Below are 13,821 nucleotides of genomic sequence, written 5' to 3' on the forward strand. Positions count from 1 at the left end.
TATTGTGGAGCGATGTTTGAGACTTTACTATTGTATTGGCATGTTTCTCGGACCAGTGCTGAGGTAGGGGCTGTTCAAACAGGACTCCTGTAAACTATGTATACTAAAATGCATTACTTATGGTGCTAGACACATAAAAAAGCAAGACACAATTTCCAAAGACATCCATCTGACACATGTGCACATAGATAGAGAATTAAAAAATATCTCAAATGCAATAATAATGCATCATCTTCCTTAAGTTCATTGTGAAACACATTGAGACAGAAGTTCAGAACAAAATTTTTTCTTATGTTTAACACAATAATATTAATAACAAATGTATCTTTATGAAACTGTAAAGATTAATGCAGCAATGCAAAAGCTCCATCATTCAGCCCATTATTCAAACAACGTGAGTGGTATTGTAATATTCAATAATATGATGCTTTAGATGGTAAAATACAGTAAGGCTTTAAGATATCATGCATAACATGTCCATGAACTTTTTTATTTAATATAGGTTAAAAAGTATGGAAATGTACAGAAGAGGATTAGGGCCAAGCAATAATAAAAAATAAAACCATCTCGAGATTAAAGTCATTATAATGCGAGATTAAACTCGTTAAATTTCGAGAAAAAAGTCGAAATACAATCTTGAGAATAAACTCATTAAATATTGAGAATAAAGTCATTATAATGCGAGATTAAACTTAACGAGTTTTTTCTCGAAACAACGACTTTATTCTCGATATTTAATGAGTTTATTTAAAAAGACGTCTCTAGGGCTTGATTGAAATTACACAAGAAGTGTTGAGTAGACTTCTTCTGATACGTTATCTGGTACTGACCACAAATTACACAACTAAAATTTTTATCAGTAACATAATATTTTAGTTATAAAGTCATTATAATGCGAGATTAAACTTAACGAGTTTTTTCTCGAAACAACGACTTTATTCTCGATATTTAATGAGCTATTTAAAAAGACGTCTCTAGGGCTTGATTGAAATTACACAAGAAGTGTTGAGTAGACTTCTTCTGATACGTTATCTGGTACTGACCACAAATTACACAACTAAAATTTTTATCAGTAACATAATATTTTAGTTTACATTACCCAGATTACATGTGGTCTATGACAACCCAACACTATCAGTGACACACAAATAACGTATTTAGTACAGATAAAAAAGTTTAAATTCCACATCTTGGGAGTTGTGTTCTGTTCTTTGTAGAATAATGACCATTTGGATGTAGGTTTGATCCCCCATCTCAAGTAATTTAGATTTAATTTATTTAATAACATTTTTTGATTATCTTTTTCAGATTAGCATTTTGATTGATTTTGATAACACAGAACAAAGAAAAATATACATGCACAGTATACCATTGGAGTCAACCATTATCCCTCTTAACCCCATTCATTTCCTATTCCCCTCCCAATCCCCAAGCCCACCCCAACAAATATTCTCATGGTCCAAGTCTGAGTATGCACATATAACATGAAGAGAGAGAGAGAGAGAGAGAGAGAGAGAGAGAGAGGGAAATGGTTTCTCTCCACATGGTCCTCACTGAGAGCTTTCCAGAAAGGTCATGTATTTGTCCCATTTCTTACTATATGCATCTAATCTGCCAAACTGTATGTGACATCTTTTCAAATGCCACCACCCTTCCCAATTCTGTGAATCATTTTTTAAATGAGGGAGCGCCAAGTGACTTCATCCTCTAAGAATAATTTTTCTGCCAATCATTACACTAGTTTAGACCCAGCTTTTTATATATTTGTCAAATACTTTAATAGTCTGGGGCAGAATTAATCTTAATTATCTAAAACCTCACAGATAAAATTCTGGGCTCTTAAAGGAATAGATCACCCAAAAATGAAACTTTGCTGATAATTTACTCACCCTCAGGCTATCCAAGATGTAAGTTTTTTTCTTCATCAAAACAGAATTTAAGATTTTTAGGATTTAATTTCAGGCCTCCTCCTTTAAACAATGAAAGTGAATGTACTCCATTTTTGACGGTCCAAAATGCATATTTAGGGTGCATCAAAATAATACACACGACTCCAGTCAACAAATAACGTTCTTCTGAACCCAAACAATTTATTATTTTTAGAATACTTATATACTTTTTAACTACAAATATTCACTTCCGTACATCTCTGTGACACACACTTATGAGAGGGTTGACGTAAGCTCGTTGGTAAAGTCAAGCGTCATGTGGAGGAGGAGGCAGGAAGTGCGGGTCAAATTAACTCAAATTCTCTTATTTGCTGGAAATAAATGCCTAAATACCTAATGCCTTGCTTGGGCCATTGAACGGCACCAGATGTGAAAGCTGCAGTAGCCTGGTAGGGCATTATGCTGTAATAGCAAGAGCATCAGATTTAGACCAATTTACCCTGTGTCCTGAACATTTGGAGAAATAATGAATTATTCTGTGGAGGCTAGGCACACCTCTTTTCTTTTTGAGGCTGCTAATGGTTCCAGGACAAGACAGAACAGCAAAGGGGAGAGAGGACAGCCTTGCCAGGTTCCCCTACCAAAACAAAAATAATCTGAAATGAATACATTAATTTGCACTGCTGCTGAAGGTTTATAGTTTATAGATCCACCCAATAAAAGTGTTCCCAAACCCTTATGTGACCCCACCGGTTCCCCTGCCATCTTGCTCTTGAGAGGCATCAGACGTGTGTGACCGTAAATGTTTTTTAATGTCCCCATAGGCTGACGATTTCTAATTCTTCAACATCCTACACTTCCTGAGCATTTTAACAATCAAAACTAAATCAGTTCTCACTGAGTAATGTTGATTGAAAGGATAATTGTAGCGAAGTGTAGCGGAGAACGCCATTAGGCTGCTTCCACTCGCATAGCGTCACGTGACTCTGTTTGTTAATAATCATAATTGCCCAACCTGGATAACCATTTTATAATTTATGGCCATTGTTAAAGGATATACTTAATGAGATAACCCAGAAATCATGTTGTTTCTGTTAAGAGCCACAGTGCAGCTATGCAGCAGAAATGCTGTCAGTGTGAAAGCACAATGTGAGCCTTGAAACAGGCCTTACATTCATATCATTCCAAGTATTTTAAACACATTCCTTTAAATAAATCTGAACTACTTTGTATTATGTGCTTGTGTTTTTCTGCAGCCTCAATTGTGATTGGGAAGTGGTGGTGTGAGATGGAGCCGTGTCTGGAGGGAGAGGAATGTAAGACACTACCAGACAACTCCGGCTGGATGTGTTCCTCTGGGAACAAGATCAAGACCACGAGGGTGAGGGCTCGGAACATGATAAACATAACACACACACACACACACACACACACACACACACACACACACACACACACACACACACACACACACACACACACACACACACATGTTGGTGTGGCTATCTTTATGAGGACTCTCCATAGACATTCTGATATTTATACTGTACGAACTATAGATTCTATCCCCTAACCTTACCCCAAAACCTAACCCTCACAAAAAAATGATTGCATTTTTAAAATTTCAAAAAAACATTGTTTAGTATGTATTATAAGATATTTGAATTATGGGAGCACAAGAAATTTCCTCATAAACCATAATAATAGCATAATAACCTTGTAATGATCAGTTTGTAACCTAAAACAATTACCTCGTAAACCACCCAAAACTGCCCACAGCAACACACACATTGTCACTTAAATCCAAATGTTACTGAAGTCCAACCTTCAAATATAATCTGTAATAGTTTCAATGTTGTCACATTCTGAAAAAAATAAAAAATAAATCTGGCCATATGACTTATTGGCAGTTGCTTTTATCCAAAGTGACTTGGTGCATTATATAGGTGTACATTTTATCAGTATTTGTGCCTCCTCGGAGTTGAACCAATGGCCTAGGTGTTGCTAGAGTCAATCTCTCATTTAAGCTTTAGGATCCCCTAGAAAAACTGGTTTATGTGACCAAAGGAAGTGTGTAATAGTGGGCTTCATTAAGAGGCACTAAGCTAAGTGTTCAGAGGACACATCATCTGTCAAATACAAAGGGTACTGTGCACTGTTCTTACTCTTAAGAACTAAGAAATGAAAAGCAAGTTCTAGATGTCAAATCATGATTCATATGAAATAAATGAATCATCCTTAAATGCATAAAGAAGAAATACACCTGACATATTGAAGACATGACAGTGAATACAAGTAGAGCGAGATTGCATTGGGAGGGTTAGGTCCCTCCTTGGTATCTTTACATTTCCCTTCCATGTTTACACTATCCCAAGCCCTGCTTAAGGGAATCCGATGGTGACCTGATGATTTTCGAGATTTCCAAGGTAAGATCATGCATACAAACCAAATGAACTATGAACAGATCTATTGCTAGTGTAAAATATCATTAAATAGACTTGAAAAAGCCTGTGACCACTGGTGTCAAGCTTAACTATGATTAAGATTAATCAAATGGAACAAGAGTAGGGTGTTTCTTCAGCTACATGCACTTTAATGTTCCAGGGGTTGATTTACTTATCAAAATAATTTTTTTATGGTTATCAACATTATGTCACAAATGCTGTTGATTGAGCTTAAAGGGTTAGTTCACCAAAAATTGTTTTTACAAAATAATAAAAAAGCTGTCATTGTTTACTCACACCTGTGTTGTTATAACACCATATGACTTTCTTCAAATAAAAGGTGCTCGGTGATGTCATACAATGGTTGTTTATGGTGACAACCTCTTCAAGCTTCAATATAATTTAAAAGTATTATTCAGAAGTCTAACAATTTTTTCAGTTCATTATGAAAACATACAATGAGGTTTGGTGAGAAACAAACTGAAATCTAATGTATTATTGAGTGAAACTGTTGAACGACCATTGCTCTCCTCTGCTCGTTCATGAGACTGCACAAGAACAGTACCTGTCACGAGATGGGGTGTTCAAACGAAAACCATTTTTTGTATTTATCTTAAAACAGGTCTGCCACAGCGATACAAACAACAGAACACAACACAGCTGGACACAAACTAGAAAACTAAAGTTTTTAAATGTGTCTGATGAGTTTGTAGTCAGAGAATATATGCATTCCTATGCCCAGCCTCATTTGTTTGAAACAAATAAGAGATAAAGGAGGCGGGAATGTCTGTCCCTCAACGAAAACACTCGGTAGGTCTAACATACTTGGCCAAAGTCAAGAAGTTTTTAACTGGCTAGTGAGATGCTGGCTTCAATATACTGTTGTGAGAAAGATTTTGGACCAGTGCCAGTTCACAGCAGATAGGGTAACCTGGTGCGATGCTGAAAATAGAAACCAAGCGATAGGCAGAATGTCCTGTTGCTCGTCACGGCTGGTTGGAAAAAACTCTGATTAACATAGAAAATAGACTTTTATCATGTGTCGTTTGCCATCAGGTCAGGACATGGTGTGACTGTGACTGCCTTCAGCCTTCTCAGACTATCTGTAACAGTTTGATTGAGAACATGTTTTAAATAAATAAGGCTGGGCATTGAAATGCATATATACTGCAACTACAAACTCATTAGACATATTTAGTAAGTTCAATTCTCTGGTTTGCGTGCAGCTGTGTTGTGTTCGGTTGTTAGTATCGCTGTGGTGGATGTGTTTTTAGATATATAAAACCAGTTTTTGCTTGAATTCCAAATGTCGTGAGTGGGATGTGTGAACTGTTTGTTTCATGCAGTCTCATGAACGTGCAGAGGAAAGCGACAGTCATTCAGCAGTTTCACTCAATAATAATACAGTACATTATGATTTCGGATTGTTTCTCACCAAACTTCATCATGTGTTTTCATAACAATCATGAGTTTCATGGAATAATTTATTAGACTTCTGAATTATACTTCAAATCAAAATCAAATCAAATCAAATCACTTTATTGTCACACTACCATGTACACAAGTGCAACAGTAGGTGAAATTCTTGTGTGCAGTTCCGAGCAACATAGCAGTCATGACAGTGACGAGACATATACCAATTACAATAAACAACATACTTACACAACACAATTTACATATCAAATGTACACATACTTACACAACACAATAATTATATACAATACACACAATATAGAATACACAATATACAATACAATAAGTAAGGAGTATATGAAATATATATATATATATATATATATATATATATATATATATATATATATATATATGAAGTAGTATATTGAGGAGAATATGTTGACAGTCCAGTGTGAGATTATAGCTGAATAAAGTGCAGTGCTAATTATTGATCCTGATAGATCAAGTGTTCAACAGTCTGATTGCTTGGGGGAAAAAGCTATCATGTAGTCGGCTGGTACGGGTCCTGATGCTGCGATACCGCCTGCCTGATGGTAGCAGTGAGAACAGACCATGACTCGGGTGGCTGGAGTCTCTGATGATCCTTCGAGCTTTTTTCACACACCGCCTGGTATATATGTCCTGGAGGGAGGGAAGCTCACCTCCGATGATGTTCCTGGCAGATCGCACCACCCTTTGCAGGGCTTTGCAGTTGTGCGCGGTGCTATTGCCGTACCAGGCGGTGATGCAGCCAGTCAGGATGCTCTCTACAGTGCTGGTGTAGAACCGTGTGAGGATGTGTTGGTTCATTCCAAACTTCCTCAGCCGTCTCAGGAAGAAGAGGCGCTGGTGAGCCTTCTTCACAATGGCCTCAGTGTGGACGGACCATGTGAGTTCCTCAGTAATGTGGACACCGAGGAACTTGAAGCTGCTGACTCTCTCCACCGGTGCTCCATTGATGGTGATGGGGCTGTGTTCTCCGTCTTTCTTCCTGAAGTCCACAACAAGCTCCTTTGTTTTACTGACGTTGAGGGAGAGGTTGTGCTCTTGACACCAGCGTGTCAGAGTGTGCACCTCCTCTATGTAGGCTCTTTCATCATTGTCAGTGATCAGACCTACCACCGTCGTATCGTCAGCAAACTTAATGATAGCATTGGAGCTATGTGTTGCCACACAGTCATGTGTGTACAGGGAATACAGGAGTGGGCTGAGAACACAGCCCTGCGGAGCTCCTGTGTTGAGGTTCAGTGATGAGGAGGTGTTGCTGCCCATTCTAACCACTTTTGCGATCTTTGTGGGTCACCATAAACTGCCATTGTTGACATCGCAACATTTATTCATAATTTCTCCCTTTGTGTTAAGAAAAAGAAAGAAAGTCAAATTTGTCTATAACAACATAGAAGTGAGTACACAATTACTTAATTTTAATTTTGGGGTGAAATATCCCTTTAACCTTTATTGAATCTGGAATATTCCTTAAAGAGTATTTGAGTATATTTGATTCCTTTTATAGACTAATAAAATAAAATTTCTAAGCGAACGATCGTACAGATGCACAGTAGGTAGGTTTGCTCATGCTCACTAATAACTCTGCATGTTCATGTTGACCAATGGCAGTAATGTGTTTAGCAGCCGATACTAAGATTTCCTGAAAGTTCGAGCAGGCGAGCTATTACAAACCACAAAAACAAACTCAAAAACATTGTGGTGTAAATGTTCATGATGTTTAAATTTTTTTGTAAAAATTACATAATTCATCTTTGATGCATATACGGGTGCATCTGCAAAAATAAGAATATCGTGGAAAACTGTCAAACTTTCAGAACTTTCATATATTCTATATTCATTACACAACAAGTTAAATATTTCAAGACTTTTGCTGGAAAAGGAACGATTTCCTTTTCCAGAAGGATTTGGCACCTGCCCACAGTGCTAAAACTACTAGTAACTGGTTTGCTGACCATGGGATTACTGTGCTTGATTGGCCAGCCAACTCGCCTGACCTGAAACCCATAGAGAATCTATGGGGTATTGTCAAGAGGAAAATGAGAGTCACCAGAGCCAACAATACAGATGAGCTGAAGCCTGGTATCAAAGCAACCCGGGCTTGCATAACACCTCAGCAGTGCCACAGGCTGATTGCCTCCATGCCACGCCACATTGATGCAGTAATTTGTGCAAAACGAGCCCTGACCATGTATTGAGTGCATAAATTAACTTACTTTTCAGAAGGTTTACATTTCTGTATTATAAATTCTTTATTCTAATATTTTGAGATACTGTATTTTTTATTTCCATGAGCTGTAAGCCGTAATCATCAAGATTATAACAAAATGAAATATTGAACTTTATGTGTAATGAATCTAGAATATATATTCAAATTATTGTTTCAACTTTTCCATGATATTCTAATTTTTGGAGATGCACCTGTATATTAACTGAGACATTTTAGCAGGCAAATTAAATAACTGTTAAAAAAAAAAAAAAACTATTTCCAACTTTGGAAAAAGTTGAGATCACTTTTAAAAAAATAACTAAAATGTAACTTTTATGTTATTTGGTGTGATCAACAATTTTTTAACAGCGAGAACATACAATGTAAAATTTAGTCTTGAAGATAGAACATACAGGCTTTTGAGCATGCTCAGTTTGATCACAGAGGAAGCCATTTGTGGCAGAATAATTCCCCCATGATTATCATTGCCACTACTGTGCTATCACTGTTAGTTTGGCTTTATATTTTGACAATAAATATTTTCTCATTCGATATAAAGCTTTTATTATAGGATTTCTATATTGACATATGCTAGTTGACAACATAATGCACAATATCTGCATAGGATTGTCTCTTTAGTGGACTTTCTGTGAAAACTTTGTGAACTTAAGTGAAGTGGAAACTTCATGTTTACTGTTGTAAGTCTGTTAAGGCCATGGTTCCCACAGTCAAGGAAAATCAGGAAATATCAGGCAATTTAAACTTGTGATTTTGATTCTTAAGGATCCTCTACAGTAGTCATGAAAAGGTCTTGAAATTTCATGGGTCAATGGCCATAAACCATTGTGCTTAGATTTATTTGTGTCTGTTTGCTCAAAGCAGTATGAGAACATGTTACTGTTTTTACTATTGTTTAGAATGATGATTTTAGTTTTTTTGTGTTTAATGTTTTAGTGGTGTCTTACTGAAAATAGTCGCTTAGGTGAAATTCAGTTTTCAAGTTAAACTTTTTGTGGTGATCACCTACACTGGTAATTAAGTCAGCCCAACTAAATGGCATATTGGTAGGGCTGACACATGAACTTTAATGGAAATGAAAATCTGCTTAGCAAAGAACAACTTAAAAATGCAAGCTTGGTGAACTTGGGTATACATGTTAAAATCACTGTTATTTCTGAGTGTGTTGGACTTAATTTAGTTAAAAGAAAGCACAGACAAACATAAATTGTTAAAGAGCCTATATTATGCTCATTTACAGGTTCATAATTTTATTTTGGGGGTCTACTAGAATAGGTTTACCTGCTTTAATATAAAAAATACACTTAATTTTTCTCATACTGTACATTGTTGCTGCACCACTTTTTACCCTCTGTCTGAAACACTCTGATTTAGCTCTTGTGTCTTTAAAGCCCCCTTTCTGAAAAGCCCAGTCTGCTCTGATTGGTCAGCTTGTCCAGTCTTTTGTGATTGGTCAACTGCTTACAGCATGTGTTGGACATGTAACATCCCTTACCATAACCAATGGAGCCCTTAGACGAGTATTATGCGAATGTGTTTCATAGTGACATTGCTAAGTCACATAACTAATGGCTGGACTGCATACCAGGTGTTTCAGGCAGTTCAAGAGCTATGTTTTATGTGGGGGAGAGAAACTCCCTTTTGGGTGGACTTTGTGCTTTGTAACTTTGCAGACCTTTTACATGCACAGGCAGCAATATTACACACTAAAGGAAAGGTCCCAAATGCCAAAATGCATAATAGGGCCTCTTTATGTTAATACAACTAATTTGCATTTAAATCTGAAGTGTATAATTTCTGCGACACTAGTGTTACTGAATGGAATTGCAAAAATAAACATTGTTTTCAAAACAGATTTCTGAGCATGCCCCGCCTGCCTTTGGACAAACAAACAGATAGCCCCACCCCAATTCATGCCAAACAGGTCACTCAAAACAATCAGAAGAACTTTCAAAGTGCAAAAGAGACACTTTTCAAGAAAATTCTATAAATAGCTTACTTTTAGTTGTCTCTGCATATTAAACTGGGACAGGAGAAAGTATTTTAACACAGTTATATCAGCTTTAATTTGAGAACACGTCCTGAAGCTGTTTGCCTTCATTTTTACATTTTCAAAACTTACAACACAGTGTAGTGAGATTTGTGAGAAAAGTGTGCTTTAACAGAGTTTATTTTCTAAAAGTCCACAGGACCAAAAGTGCCCATTGTTGAAGAAACACCCAGTAATGAAACAAACACCTTTCGAAAAGTATGGTGAATGTACACTCACCTAAAGGATTATTAGGAACACCATACTAATACTGTGTCTGACCCCCTTTCGCCTTTAGAACTGCCTTAATTCTACGTGGCATTGATTCAACAAGGTGCTGAAAGAATTCTTTAGAAATGTTGGCCCATATTGATAGGATAGCATCTTGCAATTGATGGAGATTTCTGGGATGCACATCCAGGGCACAAAGCTCCCGTTCCACCACATCCTAAAGATGCTCTATTGGGTTGAGATCCGGTGACTGTGGGGGCCATTTTAGTACAGTGAACTCATTGTCATGTTCAAGAAACCAATTTGAAATGATTCGAGCTTTGTGACATGGTGCATTATCCTGCTGGAAGTAGCCATCAGAGGATGGGTACATGGTGGCCATAAAGGGATGGACATGGTCAGAAACAACGCTCAGGTAGGCCGTGGCATTTAAACGATACCCAATTGGCACTAAGGGGCCTAAAGTGTGCCAAGAAAACATCCCCCACACCATTACACCACCACCACCAGCCTGCACAGTGGTAACAAGGCATGATGGATCCAGGTTCTCATTCTGTTTACGCCAAATTCTGACTCTACCATCTGAATGTCTCAACAGAAATCTAGACTCATCAGTCCAGGCAACATTTTTCCAGTCTTCAACTGTCCAATTTTGGTGAGCTCTTGCAAATTGTAGCCTCTTTTTCCTATTTGTAGTGGAGATGAATGGTTCCCGGTGGGGTCTTCTGCTGTTGTAGCCCATCCGCCTCTAGGTTGTGCGTGTTGTGGCTTCACAAATGCTTTGCTGCATACCTCGGTTGTAACGAGTGGTTATTTCAGGCAAAGTTGCTCTTCTATCAGCTTCAATAAGTCAGCCCATTCTCCTCTGACCTCTAGCATCAACAAGGCATTTTCGCCCACAGGACTGCCGCATACTGGATATTTTTCCCTTTTCACACCATTCTTTGTAAACCTTAGAAATGGTTGTGCATGAAAATCCCAGTAACTGAGCAGATTGTGAAATACTCAGACCGGCCCGTCTGGCACCAACAACCATGCCACGCTCAAAATTGCTTAAATCACCTTTCTTTCCCATTCTGATATTCAGTTTGGAGTTCAGGAGATTGTCTTGACCAGGACCACACCCCTAAATGCATTGAAGCAACTGCCATGTGATTGGTTGATTAGATAATTTCATTAATGAGAAATTGAACAGGTGTTCCTAATAATCCTTTAGGTGAGTGTATAAATTAGACTACAAGTAATGAGAAATGAAAACCTACACCTGATGATAAACATCTTTTTCTCATATCTTCCTTCCCAGAACACCCAACCATATTCAACTATTTAGCTCTGAGGGCCACACAGGCTGGCTCACCAGAAGCTCAGCGGCGTCCTTCTTCTCATTAAGGTTGGCATTTTCCATTCTTTTTGAAACATCTTGAGCCGTATGATTAGGCTTACGCATTTTAATCACTGCTCATCAACATCATTACCCTCTGAAACATAGTTATTGCTTAGTCAGTGTTTATGTTTGTGCTTGTGTTATATTCTGTGGATGATTAAGAAGCCACAAATATATTCCTCCTCCAGTGTCTTTTCTGCTGTCAGCGTAATTTATAAATGCTCTCACATACACAAACATAATGAAAAATATGAACTCGGCATTCAGCACAGTAATTACCAAATACAAACCAATGCAGATATGGAGTAACAGATGCAAGAGCAGACTCGCTTTGTCCTGCGCAGTCACATACTCCGAAACATGCTGTGCCATTGTACTAATGCAACATAATTGCAGTCATGCAAATACACAGCCACACAAACACAGGGACAGACTCAAATTAATGAGCATACTTACATACATTACTAACATACATACACTGAATAAGCTCAGACATGACAATGTAGTCGGTAATAAGTGTATTATGCTGGAATTAGTGTTTTGCCTCCTCGTTGGCTTCCGTTAATGTCTCCAGCTTTGTATTCTCCTGGGCATGGCAAGGATTTGATTACCATGTGTGTGTCTGTGGGTTCCCTAACATTATCCTTTTATCTTGAAGGTGTGCAGGATGTGTTGGTGCATGTGCATATAAATACCGAAAATGTGTGCCTTTCCTGTTTGAGTGGTGTTTAACCCCATAGATAGGGTTGTTCTATGGCTAATCTGCCCCAATGTAGCATTGGTATCTATATCGAATCCAGCACTGGCATTCTAAACAGAATTGTGACCATCTTGCTGACTCTAATCAGACCCTCCATCTCTATCCCGCACCCCCTCCCTGATACCTTCAAGGCCATTTTTCAATGTTTGTCTGTAATCAGAGCTAACTAAAAGAAATGCTAATTCCATCACTTGCAGTATTTTTTGCTCTGAAAGCTATTTTTACTCTTGTGTTTTAAGCACTCACGGTTACATGCACGCACTCACGGTTACACGCACACACACAGGCTTTACTCTCTCATTTACTCACCAACGCTGACACAGTGTCCATTCTCTTTTGCTCTTTTTTTGCGTTTTCAAATTGACGTTTAAGTAAGAAAAAGCCAAAGCGTGTGCCTGACACCCTTGTTTTTTTTCTCTTTTTTTCTTTATGTCTTACAGAGAGGGACCCCTGCTTGCCTGTAGCTCCAGACAAGGCAGGCCTCTTTTGAGGAAGGCACACAGTGAGAGGGAGGCTGAGAGAGACCCTCACCCTTGCCCTTCATTGACCTACTTCTTATGGCTATATACTGTATATCAGTTTTTCCTTATACACCAAACTCAATGCATAAAGAAAGAATGCAAGGCTTAGAGCTTTCCCCAATTTAAATACTAAATCTTCTGCCTCATCTGAGAGTATAGATTGACCCTAAAAAAGATTTATCCAAATTTAGTACCAAAGCCTAGTGAGCTGCCTAAATAGACAGCATTTTAAGGCATATTAGGCACACTCTTGACATCAAGGCTGTTCCAAATGAAAGGTAGCATAAGTGTTCAAATTAGTAAAAAATTAAAATAAAGCTCACATGTTAATTTATTGTATACAAACAATTACGTGTTAAAAATGTTGTAATGTATTTTAATTATTATTATTATAATGTATTATTTAATGTAATTTATTTAATATAATACATTATTATATGTATTATATTACATTTAAAATTATCAAAATAATTATGAATAATAATGTTTGTAATTATTTATTTAATTATTTTAATTTGGGGGCCTTTCTTGGCAAAGATTTATTTATGTTATTAATTTCAATTAATTAAAATCATTTATTAGCAAACAATGTAATTAATTCAATGAAAATTGTTAACTGATTGAAAGCCCTATTATTTAAATAATAATAATTTATTAATTACCACATAGTATTGAAAAAAAAACAGTCTTAGACATGAACTGTTTTGTGCATTATATTCTTATGCTTATTAGAGTATCACATTGTTAATTTAGCAACATATCTCACACTACACTATTGAAACCAATTGCAAAATTAAATTATACTGTGCGCTTTGCGTGAGGAGTGCTATTTGTGTGGCCATGGAGTCAACTGACTTAGAAGGCAGCAGCTTATG

At 37.3% G+C, this 13,821-nt stretch overlaps 1 protein-coding gene across 4 annotated transcripts in view; it reads left to right on the forward strand.

The window, feature by feature from the left end:
- LOC127633040 (chemokine-like protein TAFA-1) overlaps positions 1-13,821 on the forward strand; it is a 588,934-nt gene that overhangs the window by 201,413 nt on the left and 373,700 nt on the right. For 2 of the 4 annotated variants that reach the window (XR_007969165.1, XR_007969164.1), the window contains exons 4-5: positions 3,146-3,270; positions 11,585-11,671. Coding sequence is in view for 1 of the 4 variants with exons in the window: in XM_052111904.1 (XP_051967864.1) it covers positions 3,146-3,270 (125 nt within the window). In the remaining 3 variants the exon portion in view is untranslated. Of the gene's footprint in view, positions 1-3,145; positions 3,271-11,584; positions 11,672-12,865; positions 13,265-13,821 lie in introns of those variants that run through there. The other 2 variants (XR_007969163.1, XM_052111904.1) reach the window with 2 other exon arrangements.

The sequence above is a fragment of the Xyrauchen texanus genome, chromosome 39 (assembly GCF_025860055.1).
Source record: "Xyrauchen texanus isolate HMW12.3.18 chromosome 39, RBS_HiC_50CHRs, whole genome shotgun sequence".
Lineage (NCBI taxonomy): Eukaryota > Metazoa > Chordata > Actinopteri > Cypriniformes > Catostomidae > Xyrauchen > Xyrauchen texanus.